The sequence below is a fragment of the Penicillium hordei genome (assembly GCF_028827395.1).
Source record: "Penicillium hordei strain IBT 12815 chromosome Unknown utg000005l_segment0_segment0, whole genome shotgun sequence".
In the NCBI taxonomy this organism is placed as follows: Eukaryota; Fungi; Ascomycota; class Eurotiomycetes; order Eurotiales; family Aspergillaceae; genus Penicillium; species Penicillium hordei.
The window spans coordinates 3656430-3672748 of NW_026623146.1; the positions used below are offsets into that span (position 1 = coordinate 3656430).

Genomic DNA, 16319 nt, shown 5'->3' on the forward strand with positions numbered 1-16319 from the left:
TGGAACCTGCTGACGCCACAGAGGCAATATTGGAAGCAGGCCGAGCAAGGCATAGCTAGGGCCTAGAATGTCTTTATTTACTTGTTAATAATTGTAGTGTATACATGTTTTGACCATGTGGCTGCTATGTTAGTACCCTGAGATTGCCAAGTATAGAGGTGGAGGGGTATATCAGATAGCACCTAGTGATATAGGCAGCAACGATTCGAGTTCGGACCTCAAATATCAAAGTGCGGAGTAGAGCCATGGACAATAGTCGAGTTCAAGTTTAAAATATTTACATGTAGCATCGTGATCAACGCCACTGCTTCTATTGGGCAAGTCGAGAGAGTGATACCGAATGAAGTCAAGCACTTGTGTAAACGCGCAACAGAGGCTAGGTCTAATCAGAATGAATAGTACGTAACTACTTAGGAATCAAGTGATCTATCGTTGATGGTAAATAGTTGGAATAATTCTAGGCTCGTGACAATCCTGCGAACTATATATCACTATCACTTGAAAGCGTCCGCGGCTACGCCAGCCACATATCGATCCTTGTCTATCAACACTATCTTGTGTTGGTTTTGGCTCTTAGTCTTCTAGTACCGTGAGATTAATCATTGTACTACGTCGGAACCATCTGTTGGGCTTTAGCGCAGGACAGATAGTCTACTCAAACCAAGACCACGAACGTCATCGGACAAAAGCATATGAATCCCTCAGACCAGAATAGTAGCAGAGAAAGACGGTCTATCGGACGAGAGCAGCAATAGAACGAGATGGTGACTAAGTCTGCCTGAGATACTGAATAATAATGTCTTTGCCCCAAAATTGCGATCATCGTAGGTCGTTGGTCCACCTGTGGTCAACTCATTTCGACGACGTGTTAGCTAACCATAACCGCAGCAAGCGACAGAAACTCCCAAATCCTCTCATCCATATCTCGCCTTGCTACAGAAAATGAGTCATTAAAACGGTGAACAAAGGTCCTCGGCATAGAGATCAAGTGTTCTTCCCCGATAGGCAGACTACAGACACGAAAAACGTCAACGAATTCCTAATCCGGCATGTGGAGCATCCCAGGAGCCCATTAGTGAGTATCTAGTGGCCTAGTCGTATCCAATCCTACGCACTGGGTTGCCCCCATATGATATGCCCAATGTACCGGTGCACGGCATATCAGGCAGGTACAGGTTGAAAGTGAGGCTTTGAGATCATATGCGGCTTAGCTTGAGCCGGGGGTATGTTTTAGAGACCCTTGGGCACATACAGCGTACGGTGTATTGAAGGTGTATGGAGCTTTGCAAGAAGTGGACCATTGGCTACATGAATGTTAGATTGGAAGTGGAGCGGTGGACCTGCCATGGCCTTCTAGCTTGTGCAAAGAAGGTAGATCACCAGTTTCATTCTGAGTCATGTCCAAACAGCGGTTTCAGCTTCACCGCAGGAAGGGCAAATGTGTTAGTCTCTCGCACCGGGGAAAGTATGAGCTGCTGCATACATCAGTTTGCACATAACGGAACTACCATGGCACTGGTCTCAGCTCCTCAGATGGCCGTAATGTATGTTATAGTAGCGTACTTAGCGAGCATAAACAACAAATGCCATTGGGGACCTTGCACTGAAAATAATTGTCTGTCTATGACTAATATAGCAATGAACCCGTGAACGGGGTGACCGATGGCAGACTGGATCTCCATTGGACAGACTCGGCTTTTTCACCGCCAGATCTTATCCGGGCTAACTTGCCCACCGCGGACTTGCCGCCCAGGTGACAGGCCTATCATTATCACAGGCTCCGTGCTGTGTACTAAGTATAGACTGCGAACAGACTCAACGGCTGCCGCCGAGGGGGTTTGTGCCCCCGGGAAATTCTCGAGATGAACTGACAGGAACAAGGCTCGATATGGGGCTAATCTGATTGAGCTATGGGGGAAAAAGAAAATAAAAAAAAAAAAAAAAAATATCAGCCCAAATTTAATGCTGGTATAATTTGGAAATTCCGGTATATTGGGGTAATATGGTGGTAGATTGGGGGGGTTCACCCCGCGGCGCTGATACAAGTCGGAAGGCACCCGTCAAATACGATGGCATCATGTCCCCTGCACTCCGCATAGTCGATCACTAATTAAATGTGGTCTGTGAGCCTGTAAGAATTGGAAAGATGGCTGCTGCAGCCATATGGAAGCTGCAGAGAGAGCTGCAAGTAGATCACGGCAAGATTAACAAGATCAGGCGGGTGGGATATTCGACCCAAGCTCTCGCTCTAGGCGGAGCCTTACCCTCCAGGGTAGTTCCATATGGGGATTTTGATTTTGGAGGGGTGAGGTCGTCATCTGGATGGGACGAGTGATCAGTGCATAGCATCTGTGCTTTGCTTTTTTTTTTGAACTTCCTTTTTTCATCCATGGTCGGCCCAACAGTGGATCCGCGGGCCGAGCCCGTACCAGAGATTGATTCTATAGAAAAAGTATCCAAACCCATACGGAGGAAGGGAATAATAACGAATCCCAAAATAAGGAAGAAAACAAAGAGAAAAAGCAAAAAATTAAGCTGCCATGGATCGCAGCCCAAAGGGATCGTCACACTGACTCGGGAATGATTGGCTATTAGCGGCGGATAGAAAGGAGGATGACATCTAGACTGGACATCTGACCATTCACGGGTGATGAGTTTAGTACATGAAAGGTACGGAAAAATACTTAAAAACACTTGCGTTAAGTAGACGTGCAGGTCAAGTTCTAAGTAGCAACTAGTATTCTACCTAAGCGCCGTGAATAAGGTATAGCACAGACCATATACTCCCCACGACAGGGATGTCTCAACCCGGCGGAACGAGGATCGATCGATAGGCTATCGTTTATCGATAAGCACAGCGTCTGATTTCCCCCACTTGAGAATTTTTTGGTGATGGCTTCCGGTTTACCGAATGCATTATACAGGGGAGGAAAAGGGCAATGCTGTATAGAATATTAGTGTACACACTCTGTATTAATGTTGCATAACCAGTTATTACTCTGTACCTGTAAACAAGTAAATAACTGCCAGTATTACCATCGGGACTGGATTCTAAAACCAAAACTAAAACAGAGAGAAAAAAGTCTCCCAATAAAATCGAAAATGAAATAAAAGCCCAAATAGAAAATTCAAGCCGAAATAACCAAAGTACCAACTAAAATAATCAAACATCAACAGATGCAGGTCTGCCCAAGCAAAACAATGCAGCCAATAACGGAGATGCTGTCCCGGGGGCCACTCTAACACTCCCGCGCAGACCGCTGGATGAGTACTGGGTACTTGATCGACAGCCTATTCTCCATCACCCACATCGGTACTCGGTACCTGTGGGTACGATGTCAACCGCACGAGGACTGCGTCTGCTCATACATAGCCTGCTTCCCCCCCCGGGACTAGATCACAGCATATTTCCCCCCTCTTCACAATTTATATCGTCATCTTCATATTCATTTCTACACTTTCTACCTACTCATTTCCCTCTTTGGTGATTTATTCTTCTATACCAATTTCTCTATAAATCATCTTCTTCCCCCCGCCCCACCCCTCTCTTTTACACACACACACACACACCGCCTCTTCATGATGGCACAATATTTCCAGTCGTCTGAATTCTACCAACAATCACCATCGACGTTAGACGTGACACCGGAAGACGACGAGATGAGCGTGTTGGACGATAAGATCCTGGACCCAAATTCTGAAGACCATCCCGACAATCGCCGCGCCTCCTACGACGCCCCAGATGCCTACTCACATCGGGATTCCGTCTGGTCAAACTACTCAAATACCAGCTCCAGCCAGTCGCAGTCAAATTCGCATTCGCAAATCGGACACGCTATGCTGAACTCAACTGGTGCCCCATTCATGCCCGTCGACGGCCCGCAGTCGGTTTCCTACACGCAGGGATCGTGGCCCATGCCGCGCACCGATTCAGGCTCATGTACCCCGACCGTGGGCTATGACCAGTATCCTACCAATGGAGATCAGAGTGCCATCACTCCTTTCTCTGGTGGTGCGGTTGGACCCGTCGGTGCTATGCCCATGAACCCCATGTCGTACCGTGGAGGTATGGCATTTGCGACTCCTGGCAGTGTCGCCATGTCACCGCAATCAAGCCAGGGTTGGATGCCGGCGCCGATGGACCTCGCTGAAGCAGAGATGCACTCGAGGAAGAGCCCGAATTACCGGATTGCATTGCCGTTGAGGCGGGGAGATGGGATTCGGAAGAGAAATTCCCGAATTGAAATCTCCCCCGAACTGAGCTTGGCCAATATCGACGAGGCCATCCGGGAGTGCACGGATGAAGAGAAGAAAAAGGAACTCAAGGCAAACAAACGACTGCTGCGGAATCGGGATGCAGCGTAAGTGGAGATTCACACGTTGAGTTGAATTTAATGCTAACCTTATTTCAATAGTCTGCAATCTCGTCAGCGTAAGAAGAAGGAAGCCGAGGGTAATATAGAAAAGCTCAAGCAAAAGGATGAGATTGTCGCGCAACAGGCAGCAAAGCTCGCGCAACTGGAGGAAAATAACCAGAACATGCAACGGGCCATGAAAACCCTGGAGTATGAGAATCACCAGTTGACTGCCTACCATAGGCAGTTGACCGAGCACATCCAACGCCAGGACATGGAGAAGGATGAAGCTACCCTCAGACACACGCGGGAGACCGCCAATCTGTTGAAGAGGAACAGCATGCAGGATGAGATCATCAAGCAGCTGGAGCGCGGTGTCAAGCCCGCTCAAGAAAACCTGCCTGGCGACTTCACCGGCTTTGAGAACCCCACCATGGAAAACCCCTCATGGGACGACTTCTCAATGGTCACTGGACCCCCCTTGCAACCGGAATATGTTCAAGCCTCCCGTCCTCAGGTTAGCCAGCAGGTTAAGGTCCCGGAGAAATCCAGCAACGGATCTGACCTGCCGATCAGCTGGAACGCTTTCTACATGTTCCTGCTTGTCGGTGCCTTCTTCGCCTCGAAGAGTACCTCCCTACCGGGCCGCTCGCTGCCCCAACTCTCTGAAGAGTACCGGGCCGAGTCAGCCAACGTGCTGAAAGCCGTGCTAGCCTCGTCACCTGGTCATGAGCTAACCCATCCCCACTCCATCAATCACGCGACAGCAACCGGACCTGTGCCGGCAACTATTAGCGGTATGGAAATGGCGCAGATGAGCTCTGTGCAATCCGTGCCCTCGAATCTAGACCAGATGCATAACACGCTCGTCATGCCGACAGAGGAGCAGGAGCGCGAACAGGTGTTCTCAATGAACGCGGACCAGTATAACTCCTTGACCACGTTCGAGGATGATAGCGGGGACTTCAAGCCACAGCAGCCATCTACTCTGCAGCAGGCGTTTGCTGTGATGCGGGATACCGCCGCGCAGCAGAGTCGTATGCACTCCGCTTTGTCTTCCGATGTGTATTCCAGATCATTGATGTGGGACCGAGTGCCTGAAAAGGTTGTTCGGGACTTCCGCCGTATGGTGCAGGGTCATGGTTATGATACCCCTGTTAAGGAAGAAGGTGTTTTCCACCCTTGAGGGTTTCCTTTCGGGATTAGGCTTGCGGTTTTCGACACACCCGTATTTTATTTTTTTTTGATTCTTTTCTTCTACCGTTCTTGCATTTCTTGCGATGTCCTGCCTGTGATAGTCGCTTGATCTAGCCCATTTCTCTTCTACCTTCCTTGCAATTCTTGCGACATCCTCTTTGGGATTGTTGCTTGATTTGGCACCTTTCTCTTCTACTTTTCTTGCATTTCTTGCAACATCCTGCATGGGACTGTTGCTTGATCTAGCCCTTTTTTTCTCCTTCTTTTTCTTCTTGAAAAATACGGGCTAGCAATGGCTCTTGAAATACTAGCGTGCAACGATAGATCACGCAACACTTTATATTCTTCTCTGTTTGTGTACCTTTTTCAATGTGTTTTTTCGAGTTCAGTCTCAGGGTCAGGTTCACTCGGGCACAGGGGGCTTTTGTTTAGCGATGTGATAATTTTAGCGTTTGGCTTCGGAGCGTGTTTCTGTTTCTTGTTTTGACTGATGGGAGGGGAACTATATTATACGAACGACAGTGTGGGAACCTGAATTATGTGTTTATGTGTACAGACTGGGGATCCTCTCTGCAAGCTGGGATGAGATCTTGGCATAGGATACGAGAAACGAAACGAGTTATGAAGAAACCTTGCATGTGGCGATTGCATTCAACTGTGCTTGTTATGGCTTGTTTTATGACCTATGTTTTATGTTACTTTATTTAGCGATCTGAGCTGGGATAGTCTCGGACATCGGGGATGGAAATGGGATGGCATGGTCTAGTATTTTCGGGCTGGATGAACTTGCTTTTTCGTGTTTCCAAATGTCTTCTTTTAGTCCTCAGCCCTTATTCTTGGAAGTTCAAGTCTAGACTCCACACATGACTCGCAACGTTGTCTTAGCCTGAGTGATTTTCTGCTGAACCCCCAAATAGGCGGCTGCAACGTTAACCTCCGTGATGAAGAGATGACAATGTGATGTCTCATTAGGTGACATGAACTGCTCTTGCGAGGTAATTTATATTATTTGATCATTATTGGGTCGGCTCCTGCCGACTCAGTGCATCCTTTCCGCGTTTGGCGATGAAAGTATCCATGTAAATCGGAGACGTCCGCCCACCATATTCATATTACACACTATTCATGCCTCTAAATGTACCCATGCGACCATGGAATGACACATAAGTTCAAGCCACTACGCAGAAACTGCCATTTCGAGTAGTATCTCCTCGTAAAAAGACTGGGATGCCGGGGTTTGATCCACGCGTAATCTATGTTCAGGGACCTTGGGGGAAAATCATGATACTAATACCCAATCACCACCACGAGATTTGGCCCACTGACAAGACTTGCGTCGAATGCTTACATCGCCCCAAGCTTTGACAAGGAATTATCCGAGTCTTGGTTCTGTAACAACGTGTGTAGGGCTGATGTTTGATCCCGTCTGGGCATTTGATATCCGGCAAGGGGCAGGGGGAACCCTAAGTTCCGAGTACAATGGTAGTATAATAGCAGCACACCACCCAGATCAGGGATTCTGAACACCAATTAGATATTGTAACGGTCCTAGAAGTTCTAAGTTGATTCAAATACCCTAGTCAATAACGTAACCAGCCCTGGAAAATACAAGCTAATCACCAAACTAACAAACACAACCCGTACTGCAACCTCCCAAGGTCCTCAGTACAACGGAGGCCTCGATCAAGCCTAAGAGTCTTTTTCTCAGATATAAAACAGTCAGACAATTCCTGTAATATCCCTAGGATACGATCGCCGTGTTTAATCTCCCTCTTCGAGCTTTTATTTGGGCTTCTCCCTTCTACCCTCGGCGCACGATCTACCAAAACAACCTGCCAAGATGTCTTTTGATCCTCATAATGTCGACCTGGACACAGCCGACGCAACTGATATTGTTTGCTACATAAATGCGGGGAGTAATGAATACAATGGCCAACTAGGCGCGCGCGTCTCCGCCATCTTCGTGATCATGATCGTCTCTTCCGCAGCAACCTTCTTCCCCGTGCTAGCCCAACGCGTACCACGTCTGCGAATCCCAATCTACGTCTACCTCTTCGCCAAGTACTTCGGTGCCGGTGTGATTATCGCAACAGCCTTCATCCACCTTCTCGATCCCGCATACGGCGAAATCGGCCCCAACACGTGTGTCGGAATGACAGGTCACTGGGCAGATTACTCATGGTGTCCGGCAATTGTATTGACCTCACTGATGGGAGTTTTCCTCATGGACTTCGGTGCCGAGCGCTGGGTCGAAATCAAGTACGGTGTCTGTCGGGAAGACCCAGAGCCCATGATGTCGACTGGAGGTGAAGCGCGCCGTGTTGACTCGCACGCTTCGGCTCGCCGCGCAGATGACAAGCAAGTCAAGCAAGTCGGGGAGGTTGAGTCGCAGACTAGCGAGCTGGCGATCGAACGCTCGGTTAAGCAGCAGCTTGCGGCGCTGCTGATTTTGGAGTTCGGTGTTATCTTCCACTCCGTCATTATTGGCCTCAACCTTGGTGTCGCCGGTGATGAGTTTGCTACCCTCTACCCTGTTCTTGTCTTCCACCAGTCCTTCGAGGGACTTGGTATTGGAGCCCGCATGTCCAGTATCCCATTCAAGAAGGGGAGCTGGCTTCCTTGGTTCTTGTGTTCCGCTTACGGCCTCACGACCCCGATTTCCATTGCTATTGGTCTTGGTCTGCGCACGACTTACAACCCTGGATCCTTTACTGCCAATGTTGTCTCCGGTGTGCTGGACTCCATCTCCGCTGGAATCTTAGTGTACACTGGCCTCGTTGAGTTGCTTGCTCGTGATTTCCTGTTTGATCCTCACCGCACCCAGGACAACAGGCGCTTGGCCTTTATGGTGGTGACTATGCTTCTTGGTGCTGGTATCATGGCTCTGCTTGGAAAGTGGGCTTAAACAAAAGTCGAGTTGAAGATCTGAAGATGGTGTGTGTCTTTGGTGAAAAATGTGTGAACTGTGATATTGAATATAGATGGGTTATAATTGGTAGTGTAATTGAGTTTCGAGACAAATGATACCCAAGGTGGGCTGGTTTTGTGATATGTTTCTGTTTTCTGTTTTCTTCTTCGCAAGTAGAATAAACAATTATGCGAATGCTTACTCTAGGAGGCATAAGAGTCTTGGTATGTATAATATGTATAATATCATATTATTCAATCGATCTATCTTACTTGCGTACGCCAAAAAAGTAACCTTTTTACCACGGTCTTTGCGGTTCAAATATCTTCTTGAATTGGAAAGCTAGGTTCACCTTTACCTACAGGGAATCAAGGCTATCCAGGTCCAAACCTTCAATACAGTCACTCAAGTTCGCAAATAGAGATTTGAAGGAGGAGTCGTAACATCTGTGTGTTTCTGTAAAATTTGAAAATACCCGGGACCAACCACACCATTGTGGTGATTTGAATGACAATACCTTCTGCCTGAGATCATTGTATTTCAAATTCGGAAAAGGAACTGCAGGCTTCGACGAAAGAAGATGAATTGACTCCATATGCATCGCAAGAGCTCCATACATCATTGAGCTGCATTCAAAGCTACAGCCTCGAGTGCGGCTCAGGAGGGCCTCCAGTGTTTCATGAAGGAAAAGAACCAAGCTATTGATAGCCTTCTCTCTCGATTCGTTCATTAACCCTGAGATTCCATTAGATACTAAACATCTCCAGAGTTTGTTTGACTTTACCGATGACTTTATCAGAGATAGGAAGTACCCAACCACTAATCACATTCTCACTGCATGACATGACAACTGATGTTGATTCTTTGAATTGGGAGGGGAGCTGGAAAAACCAGGAAACCCACAACCACAATATCAAATCCCGAGAATATGTCCTAGGAACCCTTTCCTCCAGACTGTTGAGCCAGGTTTCTGCCATGGGGTACACAGATTCCCTGCATTCATAGTAATCCGCTATGGCAGCAACTTTGGCAAGCATCTCAAGGGTGAGCTTTCGTGGTACGTCGTAGTATTTACCATGAATAGCATGAAGCACACACAAGAGCGCTTCGATGTCCCAGCCCTCTGCAGTAATTTCAACTGAGCCTTTTCGAAGATAGGTAATGCTTTCTTTCCAACCACCGGTGAGTATTCTTTTGAATACTGGAGTTGCGAATATCAAATGCTTCGCGGAGACTTGAATGTAGAAACAACTCTCATCAAGCGGTTCGCATATTTCCTCGACAGCATGATCTTCGATAACGGACTGTTCGGCAACATGCTGTTCGGGAACAGGGTTTTCCATAGGTGCTGGTTCGGGAGATGCAGCTGGTTCAGGAACAGGCTCTTCGGCAGCAGGGTCTTCCATCGGTGTTGGTTCAGGAGATGGAGCTGATGCTGCTTCAGGAGGGGTCTGAATGGTGCCCGATTTCTTTTTCTTTTTGTACTTTGTCTTCAGCCTCCTCGGACGGGGTTGCGGGGCTTCAAACACTTCAGGCTGGGGTTCAAACACTTCAGGCGAGGGTTCAATCACTTCAGCAGGACTTTGGACACAGTGACCGGATTCTGGAAGGGCCATGCCAGTCATCGTATCTGCAATCCCTGGTGCAAAAGGAGAGTTTGCATTGCGCAATATGATGATCACTTCACCGTCTGAATCGATAATATGAGTTGGTTGATTCATTGTGGTTATCAAATGGAGGTAGAAATGGGGGGTTCCATTGTAGGATAGAAGAGAAAGAGATTAACTATATATATAAAATTTCTATAGGAGGAGGACCGCCTTGGCCATGGGACAGGATAGAAACTGGCGGTTATGAAGGACAGGAAGGGAGTCTGAGGGTGGACTAGGCTACATTGCTAGATGTCTACCCGACCCTTTGGGTGTCTGAGATTTACGGTACTGTGCAATCACCCATTGGTTGCTGAAAGTGCTTATTTATGCATGTTAAACAAATGTACATAATGTGACACGATACGGCTGTCAGGCTGTTTACCAACTAACCTAATGCATGCATGTGTATCTAAAACTACAGGGGTATCTGTTTGCGACTTTTACTATGGTTGCAATTTCTGGCGCTAAGTGCGGACACTTACAGCCAACAGAAAGGAATTTAAAGCCATTTGGTTTTGAGTACGATAGTATATACAGGTACTAAGACACCTTATAGCGAATCGGGATTATGGCTTACGGCGGTTACTACGGGAACCGATTGGACTAAGTATAACGAGATAAGAATAGAAAGCCTAGGTAATAGTAATATTAATATGCGGTTAGTGGATGTATGTAGCATGTAGTTATAGTCGGTATTTCTTATTAGATTATTTCTTTTTCTTAGAGACCGACTACTAGGCTAGCTAGTTGATCTACTATTCCATATAAGCATAGTTAAGTACAGCTATTGAAAAAAGGACCCACTGGAACGAGAATTTCATATTATGAACAAAAGAACCTTGAATTTAACCACCTCATATCACGACCACAAAAGCAAGTTAGCCAGCGACGATATGAAGAACAAACGGTTGACTATGACCTTTCCCATACAAGCGACCCACGTATGTAGTGGCACTATAGTAGAAACACGTAAGTTTGGACGAGGAAACAAAGAATTGTGGATATCTATAGAGGATTTGAGATAGAACTCACATCAACAAGATACGCGTCAGCAGTATTCAGCTGGAGATTGTTACCATTGAATGTGACCAAGAGCCCCTTCCCACTTTCAAGCCAGTTGGGGGGGGGGGGGGGGGGAGAGGACACTTGAAATTTATCCTTGACCATAATTTCCCCGCTTGCTTCCACTAGATCGTAGCGCCGCGATGTGCTGGGTAATGCTTTCATTGCCTTGGATTGCATAAGCTTGAAACCCATAGATTACTCTCTGCGACCTAATAATAAAACTAGACCAGCCTCAAGGAGTTAGTCAACAGCGTTAACATGTTTCGTCTGCGTGGTAGAGGTTTCGGAGCGGGGGCGGATTGAGCTGGCGCTTAACCGTCGAACACCCCTTCTGCTATATAAATACGCGAAATTATTTTCTTAACAGACCTACTAGTACTCATAGATTTTTCAATTAATAAGCCTGTTGTTATTCAGGGATTACCAGCACAGACACCACGCATTTAAAAAGATTTTGAGCAGGCATGGAACTCACAATGCACGCAAGGACTTCTGGGCCACTGAGAATCCTCTCACTTGGTTGGTGCTCTTATTCCCTCTGGGTAGTAAATGGGTTACTCACATGACCCAGACGGTGGTGGAGTTCGGGGAATCTCGAGTCTATTGATATTAGAAAGAATCATGGAAAGGATCCGCGATGTTCAACACCTTGACCATGTTCCACGCCCGTGTGAGCATTTTGACTTGATAGGGGGTACGAATACTGGAGGGTGCGTATATATGACCTATGTATAAGATTTAATTTGCTAATATCCTACCAGAGTCATCGCTATTATGCTCGGTCGGCTGGGAATGACCGTGGATGAATGCATCCGAGCGTACAGAACAGTTGCGAAGCGTGTTTTTATTCCCAAACGAAACGCTATTATCCCCGCACGATCCAATGGGGCTTTATCTGCCCAAATATTTAAAGAGGCCATTAAAGAGATGGTCAGAGAGTTCTGCACGGACGGAGAATGTGTGAATCATCGGCGCAATGGCCACTCTACACCGTGCGAACATTCTGATCTCCTCTTCCGCGAGCAGGAGTGCACAAAAACGTGAGTGGCTCTTCAATACAGAGTTTGGATTAGTATTGACAATCAATAGAGTTGTTCTTGCTCTCACAAAGGACAATATCGACGCTGGACCTACGCTCTTCCGGACATACGACAAATCAACTTCGTTGAAGGATTGTACTATCTGGGAAGTGGCCCGGGCTACCTCGGCTGCGCCCACCTTTTTCAAGCCAATCAAACTTGGTAGAGAAGGGATCGAGTACATTGATGCTGGGTTTGGGTATAACAACCCATGCGACAAGCTTATTGCCGAAGCTAGGAACGCGTTCCCTGGACGTAGCGACCTGCAGATTCTCAGTGTTGGAACCGGTCTTAGGAGCGTGGTGGAGATGAACAATACGCGCCCATCAATTATCGAGGCACTACAGAAGATGGCTACGTCCTCCAATGAGGTAGCTGCGATCTTGGAAGATGAATATGGCGATAGCGGTCAGTATTTTCGATTCAATGTGGAACGTGGTCTAGAGAATATCACTTCGTCGGATTGGGATCAGGATCCGGATCTGGACAGCACGATCTCTGCACACACAAACAATTATCTCTCGCAGAAGTCAAGGGCAATCGACAAATTTGTGAAGATATTTACCGCAGGGAGTGAGCAGAGTAAGCCGAATTCTCTTCAGTTTACGAAGATCCTAACAGTCGACCTTCCTTCAAATAGCTGACTCGGCTCTAGACCAGCCAAAGGTCCATCAAATAATTCCATTTATCGCAAATCCTGGCTTTACTGGACGTGAGGCCGTACTAGCTAAGCTTCAACAAAAGCTCTTTCTTCAAAAGACCACCCGCAAAATGGCCCTATATGGGTTGGGGGGTATCGGAAAAACTCAAGTTGCTTTGCAGTTTGCCTACTGGGTAAAGAATAACCTGCCACAGTATTCGATATTTTGGGTCCCAGCGTTCAGTGAAGCTAGCTTCAAGCAGGCCTGTACGGGTATTGTAAGGGACCTTGGCATCCAAAGATTTAGGGAGGACGAAGACGACACGGAGCTAGTTCGTCGGTATCTTAGCTCGAGTGAAGCTGGACCGTGGCTATACGTCGTCGACAGTGCAGACGATTTCGACTTAGTTTTCGGAAGCGACAGTGTACCAGGTCAGCTGTGCAAACACTTTCCGGCCAGCGACACCGGTACTCTCTTGCTTACTACCTGTTTCAGTCGAGTGGCGCAAGGCTTCACAGCACAGAGAGATACAGTCGAGATCTCGCAGATGGAAGTGGGCGAAGCGAGTACTCTTTTTGAGAAGCTTGTGTCAAAAGATCTGATCCACGACCGAAAGATAACGGAAAGGCTACTGGAAGAGCTCAGATGGCTGCCTTTGGCTATCAAACAGGCAGCCTCCTACATTGGTTTCACCAATATGCCGATTTCACGTTACCTTGATCTCCTACATGGGACAGACAAAGACAAAGAAACCCTCGCAAATTGGCACTTTCCAGATGATACTCGGTACCCACAATTACCAAATGCTATTGCTGAGACATGGCGTACATCACTTGAAAGGATCAAAAGCTCAGATCCTATCGCCGCTGATATACTGCAGTTCATGTGTTACATTGGACCGAAAGCAATTCCACGGTCTCTCCTGCCCTCGTACGAATCCGAAGCGCAAACAGAATCTGCGATTAGTACGCTATGTGGATATGCATTCGTGACCAAAAGAAATGATGGAACCACGCTTGACCTTAACCCTCTAGTTCAGCTAGCAACGCTACTGTGGGTTGATCAAAAAGGCGAAGCATTCCAGACAATCAAGAGAGTCATGCAGCGTATGGTGGTGGCATTAGCACCTGAGGGCCAGATCAACGAACAGATGAGGAAGACGTACGTATTACATGCCCTTGAGCTTCTTCGAAAGACAGAGGGACAATATATGGATGAGAGGTATGAGCTCATCTCAAAGAGTGCATCCTGTCTCACAGGTCATAGCAATGAGAGAAAGGCGGTGGAATTATTCGAAAAGAAATCCAAATGGGGCCAACTTCGCTATATTGAATAATACACCACTGGACTAAGCACACGACTATCTCTCTCGGGAGCATATGCAGCAGATGGTCAGACGAAGAAGGCGTTGGAGCCGAGGGAGTATATCATCACGGTGAAAGAGATAACATTTCAAAAAGAGCACCGTGAATTCATTTGACGATGCTGAAAGCCATCGAATAATCAAATTGAAGGCCCGAAACACTATTCTACTCGGATGATACTTTGGCAGAGGACCGTGCTCGGATTCGATCACCCCAGTACCAGAAGCATACAGGCACTGGGATCAGACAGACAGTCACGGCAGCTAGAATTGTTGTGGCATTGGAGACACCAAGCTTCTCAAACATCTGGGTGGCAAAAAGAGGAAATACAGCCCCGAATATGCTGCGCAGAGACCCGTTGACTCCCATTGCACTGTTTGCCATTGACGTATAGCAATCCACAATGTAAATAAATCCCTGAATAAAGACCAAGTACATACCACACCCTATTAAGAGACTTGCACAGAGGGGACTCGGCCACGGGATGTTTGGTTGTGCTGTCCACGCAAACCAGAATATTCCAATGGGGATGAGCACTCCGCCAAAAATCATTGGTGGTAGCCGAGCTTCTGGGATGAAAACTCCATCGGAAGCATAGCAGTGGTGTCTGAAGTAGACCTGGTTATAAATTATAATCCCCAAAGTGCCAATAAAAACGCCACTGATTATCCCAAGAAGAGGTAGAGTGTCGACACTGGTATTCCAACCACGGATCTCTCCGAAGTAATAGGGATAAGCCTGGTAAAAAAGAAAAAGAACACCATAGAGAAAGGATTGATATAGGGTCAAAAGGGCGAGGATAGGCTGAGTAGACAAGAGCCCTATTGGGAACGAAACAATCAGCATCGAACAAGGCGCAGCAGGGAATATTGACCAAAACGTACAAAGAGGCCGTATGAGATATACCCGTGCAAATTGATGAAGACCAGAGTTTTCTTTTTCCAGTTTTGAGCGAATGGCATGGTTTTTATATTTTTTGCGTAGTAATTGGGCTTCCTTTCGAAGTATAGCCGGGGGGTAGGTCTCTGGAAAGATCAAGGTTGCTATAGCGCAAACTCCTAGCCCTGAGATTAACATTACCCAGATGGTCCAGCGCCAACTCAGTGACGATTCGACAATAGCACTCCCAACTATCGGTCCAAATGTCGGGCCAGAGAAGAACAAGCAAATCACGATAGGCATTGCGATACTGCGGTGGGCCAACGTAAAACAGTCGCTTGTGATGCCTCCCATAACGGCTACTGGAGAGACTCCAAAAAACCCAGCAAATAATCGACCAATAACAATAGTCTGTATATTTGTACCAAGCGCAGGCATAAGTTCCAGAAAGGAGGAGACTGCGATGCCACAAATCAATGGCCATTTGCGGCCGAACTTTTCTGAAAGTGGGCCGAATGTGAGAAATCCGAAGATATATCCCTTTGGAGAGGTCAGATAAGCACTAGTAAGGTAAAAATGAGTTGGAAATCTGGCACCTACCGCCATAAACAAGGTAGTGCACAAAATCGCTACCTCTCTGCTAGCCCCAAATTGCTCGGCGACCTTTGTGTGCGCAGGGCCCATGATGCTGCTGCTGATTGTTCCGATGAGATTGAACACGGATAACATGACGACTACAAGAATTTTCTTGACAAGCGGCCAGTTTTGGGGAATTCGAGAGTCATTGCGATGTTCGAAATCAATGAGCAAATCACACCCCTGTGGCTCTTTCTCAACCTCAACTTCAACTTCTATGCCATCCGACCCCATCTTCTGTCAATTTTGCGGATTGGATGATCCTAATAGAAGGAAAGGCTTTCACAGCGACAGGTGATCGGGTGGTGAGGATCACAAGGATTCATCGAACTAGAAACATGTCGTCCGGCCGGTGCAGTAATGGACTATATCAAAAGGAGCTCTTTGGTTCAATTCTTTGGGCAAACCGGGATCTTTCAAGTTCTCGCCTTTCTAGGTGTTTTTTTTCTCGATGAATGTGGAGAAACTGAATCTTCAACACCGAGTGTTGAAATGCTCTTGTGGGTCCTTTATAGTTATTGTACTTGCTGTTCTAGTTAAAGA

At 47.0% G+C, this 16319-nt stretch overlaps 5 protein-coding genes across 5 annotated transcripts; 3 read left to right on the plus strand and 2 right to left on the minus strand.

Moving 5' to 3' along the window:
* Window positions 1-3495: 3495 nt before the first annotated feature.
* N7537_010225 (putative bZIP transcription factor) lies at window positions 3496-5541 on the plus strand (the record flags this gene model as incomplete). The annotated part of the gene is made up of 2 exons (XM_056901279.1): window positions 3496-4361; window positions 4416-5541. Exons 1-2 carry the CDS (start codon window positions 3580-3582, stop codon window positions 5539-5541), a joined length of 1908 nt encoding a protein of 635 aa, XP_056749947.1. The 5' UTR covers window positions 3496-3579.
* A 1851-nt stretch (window positions 5542-7392) lies between these two features.
* On the plus strand, window positions 7393-8457 carry zrfA (high-affinity Zn(2+) transporter ZRT1; the record flags this gene model as incomplete). Its single annotated transcript, XM_056901280.1, has 1 exon — window positions 7393-8457. One exon carries the CDS (start codon window positions 7393-7395, stop codon window positions 8455-8457), a length of 1065 nt encoding a protein of 354 aa, XP_056749948.1.
* A 361-nt stretch (window positions 8458-8818) lies between these two features.
* N7537_010227 (uncharacterized protein) lies at window positions 8819-10181 on the minus strand (the record flags this gene model as incomplete). Its single annotated transcript, XM_056901281.1, has 2 exons — window positions 8819-9213; window positions 9245-10181. 2 exons carry the CDS (start codon window positions 10179-10181, stop codon window positions 8819-8821), a joined length of 1332 nt encoding a protein of 443 aa, XP_056749949.1.
* Window positions 10182-11798: 1617 nt separating this feature from the next.
* N7537_010228 (uncharacterized protein) lies at window positions 11799-14233 on the plus strand (the record flags this gene model as incomplete). The annotated part of the gene is made up of 4 exons (XM_056901282.1): window positions 11799-11887; window positions 11939-12217; window positions 12267-12838; window positions 12912-14233. 4 exons carry the CDS (start codon window positions 11799-11801, stop codon window positions 14231-14233), a joined length of 2262 nt encoding a protein of 753 aa, XP_056749950.1.
* A 193-nt stretch (window positions 14234-14426) lies between these two features.
* Window positions 14427-16010, minus strand: N7537_010229 (putative MFS transporter; the record flags this gene model as incomplete). Its single annotated transcript, XM_056901283.1, has 3 exons — window positions 14427-15082; window positions 15146-15680; window positions 15741-16010. 3 exons carry the CDS (start codon window positions 16008-16010, stop codon window positions 14427-14429), a joined length of 1461 nt encoding a protein of 486 aa, XP_056749951.1.
* Between the last annotated feature and the right edge of the window lie 309 nt (window positions 16011-16319).